We start from the raw sequence: 23,509 nt of genomic DNA, 5'->3' as shown, positions 1-23,509 counted from the left end.
ATATTGCTCTTGGCCATCAGAAAGTATGTCTGGCATAATTAAGAAGAAGAACTGTATTGTCACAATGACTAAGAAAATCATAGTAATATCTGGATAAGGGGTATACCTGAAAGCATCAATGCTCAAGCGATCATGCTAACACTATGGACATTATTCAATATTCAATAATATCCTTGGTGACCATAATGATAAGGAGCTGGAGATCGACACGGCGCACCCTACATTAGGCAATCATGGCCCAGATCCTGAGCGTCCAAGGGACATTATCTGTCACATACATTTTTTCAATGTAAAAGAGGCCGTTTTGAGGAAAGCAGTTGAGTTGGATCCTGGTGATTTCAATGGAAAATGCATATAATTGCACACAGATCTATCCTGCATGACACTTGCTAAAAGAAGGTTATTGAAACCACTACTTGATGCTCTCAGGGAAAATATCCTGTACTCCCCTTTCCAGCTGCAGGTCCAAAAAATGGAAAATTGTATACTTTGAAAGATCAAAGCGACATGAGACCATTCTGTGATGCTCTGGACATTCCCGGAATCCATATATTTGACTGGCCAAATGCTCCACCATTGCCACAGAGAGTTCCAGCACGTCGCAGAAGGCTTTCAGTTGAGCAAGAACTTTATGGTGATGCACCCAGACGGGAAAGGTACCTATCAATCATATGAGCTCCTGAAATGAATCTTGTCTTCCCTGATGAGAGAGACAGTTTGCAGATGCTTACTTATTTCTTTCAGCATATAATAAGATATATCTAAATAGAGCATTAGGTGCCACTCTTCCACTATACAGAATGTTTCAGTTCATATCTTAATTGTCTTCAGAGAGGAAGAGAACTTGAACTCTAGTGCCACCTATTGGAAATAGCAATCCTAAAAGTCAATATTGATCCTTTAACAAGCCTTGTCATTAGTGTTGAGCCACCCCTGTAGTGTTCGAGTTCGGTTCGGTTCGTCGAACACCCGTGTGTTCGCCGAACTGTTCGTCGAACACCTTCGAACACCGTTAAAACCAATGGCAGGCAAACAAAAACACATAGAAACACATAGAAAACACCTTCAAAGGTGTCCAAAAGCTGACAAACTGCTCAGAAGACACAACTAACACATGGAAAAGTGACAAGTACATATAGTCATGCGAAAAGAAAAGAGGTGGAGGAGTAAAAGGAGGGGGAGACACAGATATAGGCATGTCATGCCCTTCTAAAATCCAAAAAGTGAGAAGCCGACACGGCCAGTCCGTTCCTGCCCGTGCCACCTCTGTGACGCTGGGTTTGTGCCAGAGCCGCGGTGGACCCTGACGGCCAGCCCCCCTATCCCAATACTGGTGCCTGTCCGCCGGTGGGTCGAGGCCCCCCACGGTGGGGGGGGAGTAACATCTGCAGAAGAAAGACCATCTTCCAGCCAAACTAAGATGTCGACTTCTTTTCGTGGACAATGTGATACGATCCCATTCTTACGGACACGCCCATCGCTACAAATTCTAGATGAGGCACAAAAACAGCAGGTGCTTCAACGGATATCAAGTGCTCCTTCAAGTGGGCTCTCCATCACCTCAATTTCAACATCACAAATACTCCAGTCCTCAGAGGTGTCACCCCAATCGCACTTGCTTCCTCACAGCTCCCAAGTCTCCAGCTGCCCGTCTGAGTATGGGGTAACACAGATGGTTGAGTCTGCACAGCTGTTTACTCATACTATAGCCTGGGAAACGGAGGTCTGCTCCAGAGCTTCTGTTAATCCAGATGAGGAAATGATCTGATCTGATGCCCAGAATCTTTATAAGTCGGATCCAGGACCAGATGAAGAAGGTTCTGAGCATAATGTAGACCCTTGTTCCCAAACTGTAACTCCTGTTGGTGGAGACAATGATGAAGACGATGATGAGACTCAAATACCTGATTGGAGCGACAACTTGACTTTTCGGTCAGGGCAGGAAGAGGTTGGCTCTGAGGACGACGGGTGTGATAACACACAGGGTGATGATGACGAGGTTGGAGATCCCACTTACTGTCAACCCACAGTCAGCCAGTCGATGAGGTCAGCAGAGGAGGTGGAGGAGGATGTGACTAGCCCTGGGGATGGGGATGACTCGGTACCCAGGCATTTGCCTGGCCTTGGGGATGTCGCGGTGGTCGGCTCCCTAGCCCGTACCCTGGGGTCTCTCTTTAAAAGGGTGGATAATTGTTAATTTTATAAGAGTTCATGACGCCACCTGTGGTATCTGGTGACAAGCACCAGCGCTGCAGCAGTCCACTGAGGCCGGTGATAAGGCAGCTCGATGGTATAGCTCCCCACAGGTGGAGCTAGGTCTCAGGGCAGCGTATGCAGGGGGAATGCAGGACAGGCGAGACCCAGCTGGGTCAGAGCAAGAACGGGAACGGACACGGTAGTCACTTCAGTACCTTTTACTGGTGGAAATTCAGGCACATCCCGGAGCACTGTAGGGTGAAGGGTGCATATCAGGATCCTCCCCAATGAGCGGGTGTAGGGCCTCCTGTTTCTTGCCTCTGCGTAGTAAGTTTCTGACCTGCCTGGAGCTAGGCCTAACTTTGTCTCTGTCCTGCGCTGGCTGACCTTGTGGTAGGGCCTTCTCTTGGAGTTCACGCTCCCAGTATGCGGGGCCTAAGCGTCTCCTGGCTCTGTTACATATCAGCACCTTAGCGATCCTGGGACTTGTAGTTCTCCAGGGATTCCGGTTATGCCTTACTGGGTCATAGAGATACCGGTAAGCTTGGATCCTGTGTCCGGTAAATGCTTCGGGGTGAGCTGGTTAAGCTCCTCTGCCCCTTATGTACTAACTCACCACTCGCCTTCGGCCTACTCGGGCCCTCACTAGGCTATACACACTAACGGCAGCTTGCCGCGCTTCACTGATCTTACGGCACCGGCACATCTTAAGCTCTATCTGGGCTCCCTGAATCTAGCAAGCAGGAGCCTCGTGCTCCACTGCTGAACTATTAACTGCGTTCTCTAGACTAGACTGAGCTCCACTGCAGACTGACCTCTCTTAGGCTTCTCTACTGCAGGAACTCTTCAGAGGAACTGAACTGCCTAGCTCCACCTTCCCTATTTATATCCCTAACGGGCTCCCTCTGCTGGTCTGAGGTGGAAGGTGGAGATGTGTGAATGTTTATGGGGGCCTCTTGTGGAGGATTCCATCAATGCACTCTTCTAGGATCTGTGATACCAAGCGCAGCGGGGCATCACAGATGCTATTGACGACGAGGTTAGGTTGCGCCTTCCTGAACAGAGACGGAGTACTGGAAGCACGTCAACAACTGCATCCTCAACCACAACTCTGCCTCTGACCACAAGTCGTAGTGGCTCTTCAGTTCACATGGGCTCTAAGCCTTGCATAGCCTGGGCATTTATTCAGATCGATAAGGATGACCCAACTCGTGTTATCTGTAATATTTGTCAGCAAAAGCTAAGTAGAGGCCAAAAAATCCATAGTTTGAGTACTTCATGCATGTACCGTCACATGGATATGAAGCATAAGTTGCAGTGGGAAGCTCACTGTGCTACAATGCGGCCTAGCCGGCTGGGCCAACCACCGTCTGCCCCATCTTGTGCATCCGCAGCCTCTTCATCCTCTGTGACTGGGGGGAAAGCAGTCACACATGTTTTTGGACGCAGACCTGCCACCTCTTTACCCGCAACAGCCAGTGTGATTGGCAGGTCGCCAGTTCATTGGGAAGTGGAAACACCTGCTAGTGTTGAGCGCTCTCCGACATCGAGAGCACCACCTTTGGATCAAGGCAACCTAACATGTCCGCCTGCATCTTCCTCACAGACCGGCAGTTTGCCGGGGACACCCTACTCAACACCGTCTAAGCACAACAGCCAGCCCTCGGTCCCTCAGATGTGGAAAAGTAAAAGACCATTTCCTCCTAGCCATGAGAAAGCTAAGAGGTTGAATTTCACCATCTACAAGCTGTTGGCTACAGAAATGCTGCCTTTCCACCTGGAGGACACAGAGGATTTTCAAGACCTTATGTCCGTCACAGTGCCCCAGTACCAGATGCCCAGTCGGCACTACTTCTCAAAGAAAGGTGTGCCTGCGCTCCACTAGCATGTCGCACACAACATCACCGCTTCTTTGAGAAACTCTGTGTGTGACAGGGTGCACTTCACCAAAGACACTTGGACGAGAAGGCATGGACAGGGGCGTTTCATGTCGCTGACTGGGCACTGGGTAACTATGGTGACAGCAGGACAAGGGGCTGCTGTCCAAGTCTTACCGTCCCCACGAGTTGTGCGTCAATCCTCTTTATCTCGAAGTTCCTCCACTGCTTCTGCCTCCTCAACCTCCTCTCGGTCCTCCACCTGCACCCAAAGCCTGTCTGGTAATGCCACCTGCTTTCTAACTGCGCAGAAGGAATCCTGCACACCTCCTTACTATGCTGGCAGCAGGGCTCAACGGCATCAGTGTTTACTTTGAAATGTCTGGGAAATGTGAGTCACACAGCTGAGGAGTTGTGGTCAGCTCTGGAGACCCAGTTTCATGAAAGGTTGTCTCCACTGGACCTGCAACCAGGGAAGACCATGTGCGACAATGCTGCAAACCTGGGTGCGGCACTTCGCCGGGGCAATGTCACACACGTGCCTTGTATGGCTCACGTGTTGAACCTGGTTGTCCAGCAATTTTTAGCCCACTATCCCGGACTAGATGGCCTTCTGCAGAGGGCACGGTCGCTGTGTGCTCACTTCCGCCGTTCGCATCCCGCAGTTCAACGACTTACATCTCTACAGAAGTCGTTGGGCCTGCCAGTTCACCGACTGAAGTGCGATGTGCCGACACGGTGGAATTCAACTCTGCACATGTTGCAGCGACTGTGGCAGCACCGACAAGCCCTGGTGCAATACGTTCTGACGTATAGCCTGGGCCAACGAGATCCAGAGGTGGGGCAAATCACGCTGCAGGAGTGGTCTCAGATCAGGGACCTATGAAGTTGACGCGCCCCCTGGGCCATGGGGTACCCTGAGCCGGGCCGGTAGACGCTGGGGGTTGTAGTCACTGTGGCGGTGACCCAGTCCGTGACCCAGGGCGGTCAATCCAAGGGTAATTTGTATATATGGATTTTATAATGTCTGACTACGCCACCTGTGGAGTGCGGCCAAAGGGGCCGCCGCTGCGGAACAGTCCTCTGAAGCTGGTGGTTTTGCAGCAACGGTATTATTACTCACCACAGGAAGAGTGTAGCTTCAGGGCAGTGTGTGTGGATGATGGTGGTTGTAGTGCAGGGAGTCAGTAATGAACACAGAGTCCGTGTGATGCCGTCTCAAGATATTACTCACAGTTGTTGTAGTCCAGATTACAGGTACCAGAGCAATCTCACCCGTCGTGCTGTGCATACTCAGTGAGGGGCTCAGTCCACCCCCAGATAGCTCCGGAGTACTTAGCAGGACCCCCTTCTGTGTGTCCTTTCTCTGGCCTTCTCCCTGCACCTCACACCCAGTGACACTTCTATCCGGTATCCTCGGGCCTTGGCGGGTGACGTGTGTTCCATCCCCTGGGTCCTATGTGGCTACCTTCTTAGTGAGACTGGTGTGGACTTTGGCCTGCAGTACATGAAATGCAGCAGCCTCCGGTTTCTAGTTGAGCCTTGCTGTTTCTCCGCTAGTTGAGGGACCGGTTCCCCTTATCTGGCCTGACCCCTCTACCTCCTGGTAGCAGCGGGAGTACGGGTGGCCTTCTGCACGGCCCGTAGCCGTAGGGTCCCTTCGGTTCCTGGAGCCTTCCAGCTCCCACTCCTCTCTTCTCTCCTTCAGTCCTGGGCCTCCCAGGCTAGGCCCGCCTCCGGAGCAGAGCTCATGCCTAGTCTCTGCTCCTGTCACTTTTCCTCCTCTGTCTGTCTTGCTCTTTCTAAGATGGCTTCCTATTTATACTCTCCTTGTCATGTGCTCCCCTAAGCTGCTCCCCTAAGCACCCACTACATAGGACCCTCAAACCAGCTAGGGACCTGGGACTGTGCTCTCCCTTAGGAGCAATCTCGCCCTACCCCCACTGCGGGTATGTGTTGGATGCAGGAGTTAGGGTCCTGAGCCATACGCCTTCCTTACCTGAGGGTGAGATACTACACCTCTGGGTGAGATGCAGTAACTCTGTGGCGACTGAACCCTCAGGGGCGCCACACACCCTTCTGCACAGTTTTGAAATGGCGACGAAGATGTTTAGTGCTGACGACGATGCCATTATCAGCATGACTATTCCGGTGATTTACATGCTGGAGCACACATTAAACAGAATTCAGAGTCAGGTGGTGGGACAAGAGGAGGTGGAGGAAGTAGAGGAGGAGTCGTATGCGGAAGGGATAACATCTCCAAGGTCCAGACGGTTGGCAGCACCAAGGCGGCAGGCATGGGAGGGTGGGGGAGAGGGATTAACCAGGGCGCATGGTAGCAGCCAAACTGTTGAGGAAGGTGCAGGAGCCGAGGAAGAAGTGGAGGACGAACTGGAGATGGGCATGGAAGACTCATCAGATGAGGGAGACCTTGATCACATTTCTGTTGTGCGAGGTTGGAGGGAGAGGGCAGAGGAAGGAAGCATGATTCTTACCTCGCTACCAACACAACAAGGATGGTCCTTCTGGATGCGCAAGACACATGAGTGCCTTTTTGCTGCACTACCTGCAACATGACCCCCGGATTGTCAGAATTCGAAGTAATCCCGACTACTGGGTTGCCACACTCTTAGATCCCCGGTACAAAAGTATATTTGCCGAAATAATTCCTGCCATAAAAAGGTATTGACGAATGCAGGAGTATCTGCAGACGCTGTTGCAGAATCTTACATGTGCTTTTCCACAAAACACCAGTGGTGCACGTAGTGAATCTCACAGTTCTAACTTGCCAACGGTGGGACTGTCGAGTCTTCATCACTCAAACAGTAACAGTAACACAGTATCTGCTGGTAACAGCAATTTTGTGGAATCGTTTCACCACTTTTTTAGACCATCCTTTGCAAGGCCACAGGAGACAAGAAGTCTGACACATAGTCAATGCCTAGAGAGGATGGTACAGGAGAATCTCCAAGTGAACATCGAAGCCATGACTGTGTCACTGGACCCTTGCTCATTTTGGTATTCCAATCTGGAAAAATCGCCGGAGCTCGCCACTCACGCCTTGGAGATTTTGTCATGCCATGCAGCCAGCGTTCTCTCTGAACATGTGTTCAGCGCTGCTGGTGGTGTGCTGACAGATAAGCGCACGCGGCTGTCCACTGAGAATGTAGACAGACTCACGTTCATAAAGATGAACAAATCATGGATTCGCAAGGACATTTCTACCCCTGTGTCATCCTTGGGAGATTAAAAGCTTGGGGATTTGGTAAAATCACCTCACCAACCCTTTTAAGCAACAGTGGGGCAATTGATGCCACTTAACCCTAGAACGCATGACCATAAAAATCTACACTTTCACAAACCTGGGGCCCTTTAGGCCCGTGTGCAAATAACATGGAGTAACTCAAACTCAAATGACAAACAACTATATACATGAAGAATACCTAGAGTTTCAAAATTCTAACTAAAGTAATCTTGCAGAAAATAGAAAACAATTAACTGGGCGGGCCTGCAAGGCCACAGGTATGCGTTCTAGGGTTAAGTGGTGTCTGTGCCACAATTTTGGGAGTCCCCTTGCTGTGTCTTACGTGACGTTGGCATCGTCAATTCCAGGTGGGTTGGGTCGCACCCCCCTCCCCCTTTTAACTGTAAGAAACTACATACACTATGGCTTGGGGTAACACAGATGGTTGAGTCTGAAGAGCCTGTTTACTGAGAGGTCTGCTCCAAATCTTCAGTGTCTGCTAGTCAGCGTAGAATTTTTAACTGCATCTAGCCTAGGCAATACTTTGGGCGTAGTAGCCCAGCTGCGAAGCAAGCTGCACCGCCTGTGTATCTAATAAGAATTTTTAAATGAATCTAGCCTAGGCAGACTGTGGGGACCCCCAACCAAACCCAGACGCTCAGCCCCCCTACCGCCACCCTTTCATGGACAATACAATAATGTAACTCTTACAACTGGATGGGTGAGGATCGGTCACAGCTTTATTAACTCTTTATACTCATTCCATTAGAAAGGCATTTTATTTCTAAAATAATTCAGCTTGTTGCAGCATGCCCTGGGTCCCCACTCCGGCAAGTTGGCCAACAAGTGTAACTCTCCAACATGTCCTTTCTATTTCCAGGCCACGGAGGATCCAGCGTACTCGTATGCAGGACTCTGACCCCCACCCATCACTCTTAACGCTTGTTCCACTCGGTCCTGGAGTCCTGACAGGAATATGTCCAGTCCAATATCTATTAAGTGAACACCGTCGGGCCGTATGAGGCCTGCTTTATCTCCTTCCAGTTGTCGGTGTCGTATCACTACACCGCCTCTGTCTCTTCTAAATTTTGCCATCCGAATATTTATTACCCGCCTTGTCCATTCGATGGCCGTGATGTCTCGCGCACCTTGCCATACCGCTATCGGCACAATCTCTGACCATACTATAGCTAATTTTGTGAAAAATTCTCTGAAGCGCTCAGTGTCTAGTTTCATTATTGCCATTAGTTATGCGCTCTTGTGATGACCTAAGTTGTTTCCCCCGGCCTGTATAACTAAGATGACCGGACCTCTTGCCTCTCTCCCTACCTTGATTACCTCCATTAGTACCTGTGGCCATAGCAGGCCTCTAATACCTCTCCAGTTGAAATATGTGTTATGAAACTCTAATTTCCTCCCGCCTGGGCGGACTTTCGCCCTTTTTTGTGCCCAATATATATACGAGTGGCCTATCACTCACACTGTTGGCTTAGCGTCACCTGTAAAAGAAACAAACCACGTTAGGATAACAAGTCCGGTCTTATGTATCTCGCCAAACACGTGGATCGCCATCTCCCTATCCTCTGAACTTCCGTTTCTGACAGTCCTGCTCTTGCTGCTTCCGTGGCCGCACCTATGCGGAATGAGTGTGTCCCGTAATCTTTGGGGTGGTTCCCTGTCGATGTTATGCATTTATTAAATATAGCTTGGAACAGGTATCTTGATAATGGCGTTCCATGAATGTGTGATAGGAAGAAATTACTTTGTGATCTGATGGTTAGATATGTTTTTACTATTGTTACCCGACTCAGTGTACCGTTTGTAGGTTGTAGAAGTACCCAAGTACCCCTGCCCGCTGGAACCGTTTTCGATTGGTGTATGCGTAGACGTATTGCATTATTGGCTATGACTACGTCCTTGTGTAATAAGCCTCCACTGGTGGTAATTTTGGATTGAGGGACTAATTCGCTTAAACATAGCGCCCCGAAGAAGGCGATCACAAATGCAGTAGACATTAGTGTTGCTTCAAATTGTGAGTGTCATGTTAATGGTGTTAGGGATAAGATGTGAGAAATCAGTTTTAGTGACACGGGACGGGACGTCTACATTCCTGACTTGGCTGACCCCTTTTCCACCCTTTTATGGATTGTCTGATGATGAATCTTTGTCACATCTCCCCAATTCAGTAGTTGGAAGTGAAATGCTACTCCGGTCAGACACCGCTGCGCTGACGCCCCTGATATGCCCCTCATCATTAGCTGGTGGAGAAATTCTATGGTGACTTGTGATCTGGCTTGTTCACATTGATCAACCCGTCTGCCTGCTACTAGTCGTGTCCACTCTTCCCATGCCTTACCGTATGCTTGCCACGTTGACGGGGCAACTGACGCTCTGATTAATGGCATCAACTATTCGCCACTAGATCCCATAGGGAGGGTGGGCAACTGTTGCCCGATGGGTGGGCGTTGTGGAAGAGCTCTGTGAAAATCTGCCAATTGAATTGTTATAAAGCGCTAGCAGCAGCTTTATACCCCTCAGCATAGTGGCTAGCGCGGACCCATACATTGTGTTTTAGGCACAGGAATGCTAGCCTGCGTAGTAGGCCTAGCACTGGGAGAGACGATGATGCCATCTTATTAATGCAGTGCGCTAGGCTGGTGTTTTGTGTTATGAAGCGTATATTTTTGTTAGCCAGGCGAGCGCCCCATATTTCTATTGCTACCACTATTGGGAAAAATTATTTTCAGGGCTAGATGCAGATATAAATTATTTTTAATTTGCAACCTGATGGAGGTCAGTATAGATGGACTAATAGAGAAAGTCCCACACACTGCTAGAAGGCCAAATATTTTTTCAGAGCTAGATGCAGAAAAAAATTATATTCAGTTTGCAACCTGATGGAGGTCTGTATAGATGGATTAATAGAACAAGTCCCACACACAGCTAGAAGCCCAATATTTTTTCAGAGGTAGATGCAGAAAAAAAATATATTCAGTTTGTAACCTGATGGAGGTCAGTATAGATGGACTAATAGAACAAGTCCCACACACAGCTAGAAGCCCAAATATTTTTTCAGAGGTAGATGCAGATCAAAATTATTTTTAATTTGCAACCTGATGGAGGTCAGTATAGATGGACTAATAGAGAAAGTCCCACACACTGCTAGAAGGCCAAATATGAGAAAATGGTGGCGACGGGGAAAATGGCTTGGTCTTATAGGGCAAGGACATGTGACATACACTGCCAATGACACATGCCCTTGCTTGTGTGAAAAAAAGCACTTCGCTCCGTGTGTGCGCTGCTGATAGGCTGACAGATTGCACCTCCCCACTGTAAATGCGGGAAAGAGAAAAAAAAATGGAGATCTTCATTATTCCTGCAGAGATCCATCCCCTGCCCCTCCCCCCACCCCGCTGTACACTCAAACTGCGTATTAACATTAATTTTCATCATTACTGAGAAAAAATCCAGTTATGATTTTGGTGCACGAACAGTTATCGAACATAACCTTGAACAGCCGAATTTTTCTCAAATCGTTCGTGTTCGCCGAACGGCTCGAACACCGCCCAAAACAGCTCGAATTTGAGATTGGCGAACAGTTCGAGTAGAACAACGCTCATCTCTACTTGTCATATGATTTAGAATAAAAGCCAAGACCAAAAACTCAATTTGCAGACACTGTGTTTCGGGGTACTGCCCCTAGTCAGTGCAAAGTGTGAGAAACACCGTGTCTGCAAATTGAGTTTCTGGTCTTGACTTTTATCCTAAGTCATGTGACAAGGCTCGTTAAAGGGTCAATATTGACTTTTAAGATTGCTACTTCCAATAGGTGGCACTAGAGTTCAAGTTCTCTTCCTCTCTGAAGAGACAATTTGCATATTTCCCAGAGGAGCATTGCGGCTTGAAAAGTCTCCTCACCTGACGTGCTTAGCATGTCACTCTCTGCAAGGAGAAACGTTACTTCTTAGATAAGTTCATATCTTAGAACGACATTTAAGTTGAGTTCACGTTATATTACTGTAATATCAGGCTGTATTACTTTGCTCGCTATATATTTCATGGTTCCTCCTAATAGGAACCCTAGAACTGAAAGTTTGACTTACGCCTGTAAAGACAACCCCCAGTTAGGGACTTGCATTGGGATCTGCTTGTTTCGCAATTTCCTACTGTTTTGATATATTCATAATCTATACTTCTTAGACACTGAGAGGTTGACGTTACTATCTACCGTCTATACTTCCTCTTTTCTCTTAACCTTTCTCTCTTCCTTTCCCCCTTTTTTTCATATAATATGGCAGAACTCAAAACTTGTTCATTGAATGTCAGAGAACTTAATGTTCCAGAGAAAGGAGCTCAAGTGTTTTATCGTAGGCATAAACAGCACGTACATTTTCTCTTTCTTCAGGAGACGCACTTTAGAGGCGATCATATACCTCACTTTACTAACAGATATTATTCATCTTGGCGTCACAGTACAAATGCTGTTTCGAAGTCTAAGGTGCTGAGTAAAGGCCGATTTGCTGAAAGACTCACTCTGTGTCTCAGACCTTTTTGAGACTATAGGCTCCTTCACAAATATGAGCATGATGAAACTGCCTTACCATTTCAATTCTCAGTACTAGATATGGGGCCCTCTCGAGAGAATGACTTAAAATATCCTACACTAAAGTTAATATATAAGGTGTGGGATAGGGGTAAAAATATTCTGGGGATTGGAAAGTACACAAGCTATACTATTTTATGGCACAGCTATAACTTACCAGAGCTACATAAACTAAAAAATGTTAGTGAGTGGGAGGATAGGGGTATATGTTTGGCGTCAGAACTCCTGAGGGATGGATTATTCAAGAGCTTTGAACAAATAAAGGCAGAGTTTAACCTTCCACATAGGGTGTTTTATCAATATTTGCAAATACGTCATGCGTATAGTACATAATTAGCATTAACGTCATACTGATTGATAGATATCACCCAATAGATACCATTGCTACAGCAGTGGATACAAAAGGTCTAATATCCGTTATTTATAGGCAGTTACTGGCCCTACGTTTGGATCAATATCCTTTGATAGTTAAGAGAGAAATGGGAGGAGGATGTGGGTCCCTTATCTGAGGAGCAATGCGGGGAATACTGGATTTGGCACTTAAGCTTTCCTTGTCGAAGTCACTAAGAAGGTCCCAAATTCTTCTCATTCATAGGATATATAGATCCCCAAGTATTTTATTTAAAATTTGAATACAAATGGATGACACATGTCCTAGATGTGGTCAAAAGGACGCCCACCTGATGCATATGACGTCGGAATGTGTAAATATTGGCGACTACTGGAAGGGGGTGATCGCTCTTGTACTATCTGTATTTGGGATACAACTTCAGTTGGAACCTAAAATCTGTATCCTAGGACTCCTGGGAGAAGACGTAGACCCAGACTCCATATGGCAATAGCTAGCTCAAGAATGTTATTCCAAGCCAGAAAGTTGTTGGCACTACATTGGATAGACAATTCTCCCCCAACGATAACAGAACTAAAATCCAGGATAAATAACACTCTATGCTTGGAAAGAGAAGATTATATAAAAAGGAACGCTCTCAAGAAATTCATACACATATGGAGAACGGTTCATTACCCCAGGTATTGCTTCAGAAAACCTTCTCAGAAACACTATACTGGACCGTTTGTACATATCCCTGCAGTAAACCAGGAATTTATATCCTTATACCCAAGGTGTCAGCAAATAATAATTGTCTCAGTCCACACAATTGCTCCTTCTTAGATATATTCTTTTTCTTTTGATGTCTCAATAGGGAAAAAAATAAGCCGTCAGGAAGTATTCAGATATTTCTGTACAAATGTAAAATTACTGTTCCAAAACCTTGTACTATAGAGCGGTATTGTGATTTATATCATTGTAAACTGGTTGTTGCTTTGTTTACTGTTTTTTCTTTCTTTTTATTTTTTTTTGCTACAATCAATCTAATCTGGGACTGATCTGATGGGGTTAGATTGAGACACGTTCTCATGGGATCAGGCTCTTTTCCTTCCTTTATAGAACTTCGCGGCTCCTTTCCAATTAGGAGTCTATCCTGCCTGGCTTATTTCCAGCTCAGGTCATTTATAAATTCTCACATGTTACTAGTATAAAGGATGAACTCACTCCGTTTGACCCGTTAACCACTCAAGTAGGTCCTTGTACTAAACTTCTATCTTGCATACACAAAGCAACACAAATGGACACCAGCAATGACCCTCTACCCTTTACTGGGTTTGGGAGAAGGAATTGGGTAGTCAAATTTCAGAGAAGGATAGGCAAAAAACATTCATACTCTCCCACAAATTATCTATTACCGGCCGTGCCTAGGAGAAAAACGATAAGATTTTATCTAGATGGCACCATTGTCGCACTATGCTACGTAGCATCTTCGGACTTGTGCTGGCGGTGTGGTGCAGACGGGTCTGTGTTACATATATGGTGAGAATGCCCATCATCGTCGGATTCGGTGGACTACATTGGACCTGCATGCTTTTTTTGGGAGGGGGAGGGGGGGTAATAAATTAGCGAACCAGGAAAAGTGTTGGGGAGTGTTTATTCAAATTAAGTATTTTTTCGTGGGTGTTTTTATTTTTGATTACTGGGTCAGTAATGGGTTTGTCTGATAGACACCTCTCCATAACTATCACCAGGGTTTGATGCCAGATGTGATTTTTGACAAACCACAGCTGACATTAACCCCACAATACTTTACACCAATTGTCAATGCATCTGGGCAATTGGGAAGAGCAAAGGCAAAAAGCCATAATTGGTGCATCTCATGTGATGTGCCACTTCTGGTATGGCTATGGGCTGGTATTTTTAGGCTGGGGAGGGCCCAATAACCCGGGACCTTCCCAACTCTATAATATCAGTTCTCAGCTGTCTGCTTTACCTTTGCTGGTTGCAAAAAAATAGTGAGACCCCATGACACTCGGCCAATTATTCGGGATGGACATCGGAGCGATTTATAATCCGCTGATGTGAGCGAACCCTTAGCTGGACTCTGAATATAGTCTATCAAGGCCGCCCTCCCTGGAAGAGGTTAAACATACGAGATTTCGGCCTTTTTGCTCCTGGTATGAAGTGGATAGCACAATCATATGCCGCCATATAGTAGACGTCCGGTAACTGGTGATAATCACCTCATGTGTCGTCTATTTGTCTCCAAGCAGGAAAATCCCACATTACATTCACACATAAAACTGTAGAAAAGGCGGCGCGGGGTAATTGTGCCCGTAGTGAGGGGCAAATAATGCCGGAAATGTCACTGACTGCGGAGACGTCTCCATGTAGCGTCTTCACTCCGGATATCACTGTACAGGAGCCGCACAGTTCACACTGTGCATTCACTGAGGCCCCTGATCATGTGACCCCTGACTCCTCCCCTCCTGTGACCTCATCACAGGTCCTGTGCACACAGAACAGCCATATATGTGGTGGCGGCTCTGCAGGTGGAGGTATGTGGAGACCCCCATTACTGGGCGCAGGGGGCATTAAACCCTTCAGCACGGAGACTCTTTTGGGGTCTCTTTGTGGTGTGAACAGTGAGGTAACAGCTGTGGACAGAATGCGGCTTAGCTGGTTCCCGTCCACATTAGATCCATTCAGACGACTGCAGGATGAAGGACAGAAGCCCAGAGAAGTCCTCACACAACGCCATTATTCCTCTCCTAGCTCCAGCACAGTAATGTAGATAGTAGTGATAACCGTCCACACATAGAGGACGATCCAGGACCTCAAATAACATAAAACCTTTATTCCTTCATTTTATAACCTTATGTCACAATAATGATGGGACGTCATCAGAACATTGGAGGAAAGAATCCAGAGAGGATTAAGGTGGAGGTGACGCGTTTCGGAGTGATACTTCTTACCCAGAACCGAAGGTAAGAATGAAACCCGAGCAGGATATAAATGTCTCTGGAGCAGCCGCTCCTGTGCACAGGATGAATGGCGGCATTAATAGATGTAATAGATGTGATACAAAGAAAGACAATGAAGAAACACAATCATCTTACAGTCATCACAATATGGCCCCTTCACCGGTCTGGTAATGTAAGATCAGATCCGTCCTTCTCTTTATACCCTCCGGTAAGATGGATTTACCCTCAGTGTCCAGGAAGTTTCACGGTTCAGCAATGCTCCTCTGCCATCTCCCCTCCACCTGAACGATTTACCCTTTCACTGCCACAAAACTGAAAGTTCTTTCAGTCACCATTGTGCTCTCTTAGGAATGTTGGAGGGGTTAATGGCCGCAGGATTAGTGGGGTCTCCTATGTGCTCATTAATTCTCTGCCTTACTTACGGGAGGAGCAGCCGACATATCTGACATTACACCCCACACACTGAATACAATATACTACAAATTCACTGCTGCAGGTGATACATTGTGTAATGAAAGGTTTTATTTAATGTGATTAAATCTATTTCTTGTGTTCGACATATTTACATGGTGGACATTTATCAATGCCGCATCTGTGAAACCCCAGAGGTGTAAGCCAGGTTCTCGTTATGTGTTTCTCTAACGATTAAACCAGGAGACAGGAGTTGTGAAAGGGTCGGGGCCGAGAACAAACAACCATCTCCTAAAACCATCATACCACCATCTTGTGAGAAAGTATTCAGCTATAGACTCTGAGGAAGAAACTGCTTGTTGTCTGTGGCCTAAAATATATAGGTTTTATTACTAGATGTAAAGAAGAAAACTAAATACTGTAAAATAATAAATCTCATGTTTCCCTTTATTGTCTCCAGTAATTGTATTATTACACAGGATTTTTATGATGTTACATCGGCTCATCATCTTCTCATTCAGGTCTCTACAATATCGGATCCTGTCGGTGAAGATCTTCTATATAAGAGAATTTTCCTGATTTACCCATCAAAGATGGATATGGACAGAGACAAGATGGCGGAGAGGATATTACACCTCACCCTAGAGATCCTCTTCCGGCTTACTGGAGAGGTGAGAGATTCTGATGACGTCACATTACATCATTCTTATCTATGGGAATAACAGATGGACAGAACTGGAGAGGTGAGGACTCTGGAAATGTCTGTAGTGAGATTTATTAATGTGTCTCTCCATAACCAGGATTACACAGTAGTGAAGAAGACCTCTAGTGAGCGCTATCAGGACCCTGTGTTTGAGGGATGGGGAAGACCCCTAAGCAAAATCACAAAGCCTCCACCTCACCCCCTGATACATGAGGACATCAATGATCAGAAGATCCTAAAACTCACCTACAAGATGATTGAGCTGCTGACTGGAGAGGTGACACTGCTGGGAATGCTGGGACATTATACAGTAATGCTATGGAGGGATCGGGGGGATGACTGTATCATTGTATGTGTCAGGTTCCTATAAGATGTCAGGATGTCGCTGTCTATTTCTCCATGGAGGAGTGGGAGTATTTAGAAGGACACAAAGATCTGTACAAGGACGTCATGATGGAGGTTCCCCAGCCCCTCACATCACCAGGTAATAGACAGGACTGAATTCACACGGCCTATAATTATCTGTATGTAAAGAATGAATTCAGTCCCTGTATGTGTTTCCTCCAGATCTATCCAGTAAGAGGACAACAACAGACAGGTGTCCCCGTCCTCTTCCACAGGACTGTAAACAAGAAGACCCCAATGTTCCTCAGGATCATCAGGTAGATGGAGAGAAGGTATCATGAGATCTTCCCTATGATGTGTAGTCGGCTGTGAAGGTCTTGTGTTCAGTCTTGTTTTATCCACCAGTGTTATATGTTTTATACTTGTGTAATGAGAATGGTGGAGATGGCAGGATTAGAGCTGATCATAGATGGGACTTCTCATCTGTTTGTGACTTTTACAATATTTGTTTCAGGGTGAAGATCTGACCCATATTAATACTACAGAGACATATGTGAGGGGTGATGAGCGGTGTAAAGAGGAGATTCCTACATATGACTACCCAGGTGAGTAGTGACCACTAAATGCAGAGAAGTCACAGATTCTTCTCAGTCACCGGCTGTGGCTGCTTTATCGAGTCCGGCTGTATCACAATCGTGTGATCACCATTTTGCCGCTAGATCAAAACATTCTCCTCCACCCAAAACAACACTGTTCAAATGAGTTTGGGCATTGAAAGTCCCTTCTGTGCTGCTGAATGTCCTCATATGGTCCCTACAAGACCAGGTCCAGTCTTTCTGGCCAAACTTTACTTTTGTGATCGACAACATTAAATGTGCAGTGAGGCCAAGTGTGAATTTCTGTACAATAACAACAGAGTTTCCCTTTATCCTGACTGTTCAATTTCTTTTAAAACCAACTAACTTCAAATAGTATTGCGATAAACTACATAAAAAACATTATACCTGTGCCATGATATCTCTCTAAGCTAAATTTAGACGCCTCATCTCTGCACTATTATAAAAAGTTCTCTTTGAACGTCTAATATTTCTTCTTGAAACTCATCTGACAGAAAATATTGTTCCTTACGATAGTTTAGATTGCCAAGAGCCACCGAGCTCCATACTCTAATTACCCCAGAGAGGTTTCACCACTAGTTACTTATTTTTTTATTGATGAAGACTGTTGAGTTTGATCATTTCAGTAGATGTGTTATTGTCTATACTCACAGTTTTTGACTATAGTCGTTAGTGCCCAAAATATTCTGATTTAACCCCTTACTGCAGCCAGTTTTGTGTTCCTATCAGGGCCCATTTTTTAAATCTGACGTGTGTCACTTTATGTGGTGATAGCTTTGGAATTCTTCACAAAGGATAATAAGAAACAGATGGACCTTACAAATTATTTTCCACCTTCCACCAACAATACCCTATATACGGTAGTATCCTACTATCTGGGCACATGGCCGGTTAGAAGGGAAGGAGCGACATTTAGCTATTTGAATGCAGATTTTGCTGGAATAGTTTGCAGACACAATGTATTGGGGGCACTGTTCATGGTCACCTGGCAGCTCAAAATATGTCACCATGAACAGGCTTGGCGCGATCTACTCCGTTTTCTCTGTATCTAGACTTACACAGAGACCCCTAGGCTTGGGCCACGGTGTTACCTGCTGTTCTGTGGTGTGAGATGTAAAGAAGAATAGTCAGGTAACCGGGTCAGAACATGGAGGTCAGAGAAAATACAAAATCAGAAGACACAAAAGTAGTCAGTAAACGGGCCGAGGTCACAACAGGAAACAAATCCACAATCCGGGAGCTGAGCACAGAGGACTGACCCAGAGGAGAACAAGGCTGTATCTGGCAGCTTCCGGCAATATGCTTCCAGCTTTAGTAGGGTGTGGTGCTTTCCAGTTGGCTGAAGCCGGGAGCAGATTACTCCAGCTGGACAGCACACACACCCATACTGCCAGACTGGATGGTACTACAGGTCCCAGGCAACCTAATCTTAGTGGCTGGACAGAGCCTGCGCCGCCCAGAGCTTCTGGTTCTGACGTCTCCTCCATCACCAGCGCCGCCTGCAGAATGAATAAGGCGGCGCCTGGTGACAGAAGCAGATGTCGCTGGAGCAGGTCTCAGTGGAGATGGGTTACACCATTTGCAGAAGTCCTTAATATGACAAAAGGCTGAAAACTAGAGCAGTAGAAATCCCCATAAAGTGACTCCATTTTGGAAATTATAACCCTGAATGAATTAATCTTTAGAAGTAGGGAATATTTTGACTCTACAGGTACTTTTCAGTAATTAGCAGACAGTGGATGTTGGAGAGTGAAAATTGTGCATTTGCCATTTTGTTACCCAACACATAGTGCCCAGATTGTGCTCCAGGAGACACACACCGTAAATTAAGTGGGTTCTTCTCACTATAGTAATGCCAAATACATGGATGCTGAGTGTGTTTTGGGCGCACTGCAAGGCTCAGAAGTGAGGGGGAGATTTGACTTTGGGAGAGTGGATATTGCTGGATTGGTTAATGGAAGCCTTGTTGCTCTTGAAGAGCCTTTGAGACCCTAATAATGTGGAAACCTCAGTTTTTCCACTGACAGATGATGGACCTGAGTGGGGGATTGTTCTTTGCGGGATGACTGGAAGTTTTTATTGGTATTATTTTCCCCAACATAACAGGTTCATCCTATGAGGTTTTCTATTAGACTGTGAACTGTCATTGTCTTGCTGAATAATTCATATTTTTACAGAGAGTTTAAGTAGAAATGTTAAAAAATATAAAATTCAAGGATATTTTATTGAAAAATAATAATTGATTTTTATCTTAGCAGATGACTGTACCTGGAGATCAGAGGGACAGCTGACATCTTCAATTTTTAAATCAGACGATCTTGAGATCCCTCAGGATACAATTGAAGTGAATGCCATTACTCCAGATATACCATCATCCATTCACAGCAAAGATCTGTCATCTGATCCTTTGAAACACGTCCTATCTTCTGATTCATTACTGACTACAAAGGAAAATCATAGTAACAAAATAAGCATTAAAAAACGAACTGCTCCTAAAGCAAAGAAGACATTTTCACTTTCAGAATGTGGTAATAGTTTTCCCCACGAAAAGTCTTTTCCTATACATCAAAAAATTCATACGACAGAGAATAGATTTTCTTGTTCCAAGTGTGGGAAATATTTTAGCAGGAAATCAAATCTTGTTATTCACCAGAGAACTCACACAGGGGAGAAGCCTTTTTCCTGTTCAGAATGTGGAAAATGTTTTAGCCAGAAATGGAGTCTTAATAGCCACCAGAGAACCCACACAGGGGAGAAGCCTTTCTCATGTTCAGAATGTGGAAAATGTTTTACACACATAACTAGTTTTATCAGACATCAGAGAATTCACACAGGGGAGAAGCCTTTTTCATGTTCAGAATGTGGAAAATGTTTTCCACACATGACTAGTTTTCTCAAACATCAGAGAATTCACACAGGGGAGAAGCCTTTTTCATGTTCAGAATGTGGAAAATGTTTCACACAGATTTCAACTTTTATCAGACATCAGAGAACTCATACAGGGGAGAAGCCTTTTTCATGTTCAGAATGTGGGAAATGTTTTACACACATGACTAGTTTTATCAGACATCTGAGAATTCACACAGGGGAGAAGCCTTTTTCATGTTCAGAATGTGGAAAATGTTTTCCACACAAGACTAATTTTATCAGACATCAGAGAATTCACACAGGAGAGAAGCCTTTTTCATGTTCAGAATGTGGGAAATATTTTAACCAGAAATCATCTGTTGTTATACACCAGAGAACTCACACAAGGGAGAAGCCTTTTTCTTGTTCAGAATGTGGAAAATGTTTTACACAGTTATCAACTTTTATCAGACATCAGAGAACTCACACAGGGGAGAAGCCTTTTTCATGTTCAGAATGTGGGAAATGTTTTAACCAGAAATCAGCTGTTGTTATACACCAGAGAACTCACACAGGGGAGAAGCCTTTTTCATGTTCAGAAAGTGGGAAATGTTTTGTGAAGAAATCATCTCTTCTTAATCACCAGAGCAGTCACACAGGGTAGAAGCCTTTTTTATATTCTTAATGTGGGAAATGTTTTCCTTGAAAATAAACTCTTAATAAACTTTAGAGAAGTCACACAGGGGAGAAGCCTTCTACATGTCCAGAATGTTGGAAATGTTTTAACTGAAAATTGTACAATCTTAAAGGGGTTGTTCACTACCAGGACAACCCGTGTCATTCCTCATGTTTGGCCTAGTTAAAATAAAAACACTCATACTCAGCTCCCATGCCAGCGCCGTTCCAGCGGTGCCGGGACTCACATTCCTGGGGTTGTTACATCACATGAGCCCTGCGCCCAGTCAGTGCTGACTTCACTGTCAGGGCTGCAGCTGCTCTCAGATTTCCTCATGATGTTCGATTTTTCTGAAGGTGGAGACAGTGATTCCAGCACTTACTGGGCTCACACGATGTAACAACCTCACATGAGCTCCGGGAACGCACGTGCCGACACTGCTGGAATGGCGCCGGCATCAGAGGTTTGATACAAATCTTACAGACTGTTTGATAAAGAAAATATAACATACTAGCTGTACTACCCGGCTTCGCCCGGGTTAATAACTGCTGTTAGCAAAATAGAATGTGTTAACAAAAATTTATTCTCCACACAAAAAACACAAAACAAATAGATAGAAATGTAATTATTAAAAGGCAAAAACTAAGCTAATAGAAGCATTTCACAACATATATTTCAACACCAGAGATATTCCACACAGATTTAACTAAATTGGCCAAGTAATGTGAAGTAATCTTCTACTCCTTATTCGAGAGCCTTTTGATAAACGACATTCTTAGTTCTTCCTTCAGGTGCAAACACGAACAGATTTTTGGCTGTTCCAACTCTTGAACAGGCCACATAAAGTTGACCATGAGAAAAGCATGGAGATTGTAAATCGATTCCAACTACTTTCAAGGACTGTTCCTGAGCCTTATTGATGGACATAGCAAATGGCAGTCGCACAGGAAACTGGAGGCGTTTAAAATCAAAAGGCAAATCAGATGGAATGAGAGGAATTGTTGGAATGAAAAAATCTTCTCCTATGGCACATCCTGTCAAAATGGTTGCCTCAATTACATGTGGAAACAGGCTCTTAATCAAGAGTCTTGTTCCATTACACAGCTTTGGTGGATCCAAATTTCTCAATAGCAGAATAGGTGCTCCAGGTTTTAGAAAGAGGTTGTGAGGAGGAAGTCCTTGTGGCTCCAAGGAATTGAGGAACTCAGTTGGATAAAATAATGCTTGAGCAGGGTCTATTACTGTATCCACTGACTTGTAGGTTGTGTTCACACCTGGAAGGAGATTTAGAATTTGAAGATTGATCTTGTTGACACTGTCATTTTTGGGAGCTAGAATAGCCCTTTCACACAGCCAGCCAGAATTTTTTAAGTGGAGTTGAATGTTTGGAAAAACCTTTGCCTTCAACTCCTCAATGGAAGTCACAATGCAACAAAAGTTGCTTGGGAAGGTGATCTGTCCAGTGGTTGAGTTTACTGGTGCCTTGCCATCTCCAATAGTCAACAGCTAGCTCGAAAACAGTCCAGCAGAAACATCGCCTGTCATGTAGACCCTCATTTTTGTGTTCAGTGACATTTTCTTTACTTTTCTCCAAAGGTACGATGCTTTGAGACAGGCATTCAGTTCGTCTGCAGGGGTTGATCTTGGAATAACAGGTAGTGTTTGGCGGAAGTCACCTGCCAAAACAACAACTACTCCTCCCATGATATATTTGTTGCTACGCAGGTCTTGCAGCAGTCTGTCCACTGCTTCCAGAGCCCTTTTGTGTGACATGGTGCATTCATCCCAAATGATGGCACTGCATTTTTGAAGCAATTTGGCCAGTCCTGATCCTTTGGCAATATTACACACGGGGCTGTCACTATGAGACAGGTTAAGTGGTAGTTTGAATGTCGAATGTGCTGTCCTGCCACCTTTTAAAAGTGTAGCTGCAATTCCAGAAGATGCCACTGCAAGTGCAATCTTTTTTTGTTGTCAAAATTTTGCCAGGAGCAAGTTGATTACAAATGTCTTTCCTGTTCCACCTGGAGCATCAAGGAAGACAATCCCACCTTTGTTGGTTTCACTGAAACTTAAAATGTAGTTATAGGCGTCCCTTTGATCTGGTACCAATATTGGCTCGTTCTGAGACACAAATTCTGTCAGTTCATCAGTATTGTAGTTGGTTTCTAGGAAAATCTCCCTACACATTTGGATGCCTTCAGGATTTCTTATTGGAGCAGGCAAACCAAGCAACTGTAAGGGTTTTCCTGACATTGCTATGCACTGATCTTCAAGGAGCATTAAAGTTTCATTGAACATTTCCTCAGTGAAGTTGATGAGTTGCTGAGGATTTTCCCTTCTAATCTGCATGAGGACGTCCTCACTGAGATCAGTTTTGTACTTTGTCCAAATCTCAAGAGGATTTGAAATGCTACAGGTTGTTAGAATAATAGCAAAGAGGTGTCTTAGTCGCTTTGGGGTTTGTGTGGCTGCTGCTTCACTGAGGATCATGTCCCAGTGTCCATCATTTTCCAAAAGTCCTTTTCTTTGGCAAGCTTCCCTGAATGTTTCACACACATGGCCTCCAACGGTCTTCAGGTCAGAAAATGATGCTTTGACAACATGAAGTAACATGCGCAGGTAGAAGCACTCTGCATTTGACGGATGAACAGTGTAGACGCGACCAAGAGTATCAG

General features: G+C 45.2%; 1 protein-coding gene across 1 annotated transcript in view; it reads left to right on the top strand.

Annotated features, from left to right (window-relative positions):
* The window catches only part of LOC141221134 (uncharacterized), a 48,793-nt gene extending 27,864 nt beyond the window's left edge, over positions 1 to 20,929 (top strand). Inside the window, exon 9 of the mRNA XM_073666483.1 lies at positions 19,934 to 20,929. Coding sequence (XP_073522584.1) covers positions 19,934 to 20,819 — 886 coding nt within the window. The 3' untranslated portion in view covers positions 20,820 to 20,929. The remainder of the gene's footprint in view (positions 1 to 19,933) is intronic.
* The last annotated feature ends 2,580 nt before the right edge of the window (positions 20,930 to 23,509 follow it).

The sequence above is a fragment of the Phyllobates terribilis genome, unplaced genomic scaffold, assembly GCF_046119375.1.
Source record: "Phyllobates terribilis strain yellow unplaced genomic scaffold, ASM4611937v1 Scaffold_321__1_contigs__length_2177432, whole genome shotgun sequence".
Lineage (NCBI taxonomy): Eukaryota > Metazoa > Chordata > Amphibia > Anura > Dendrobatidae > Phyllobates > Phyllobates terribilis.
This window is presented reverse-complemented; position numbering and strand designations above follow the sequence as displayed.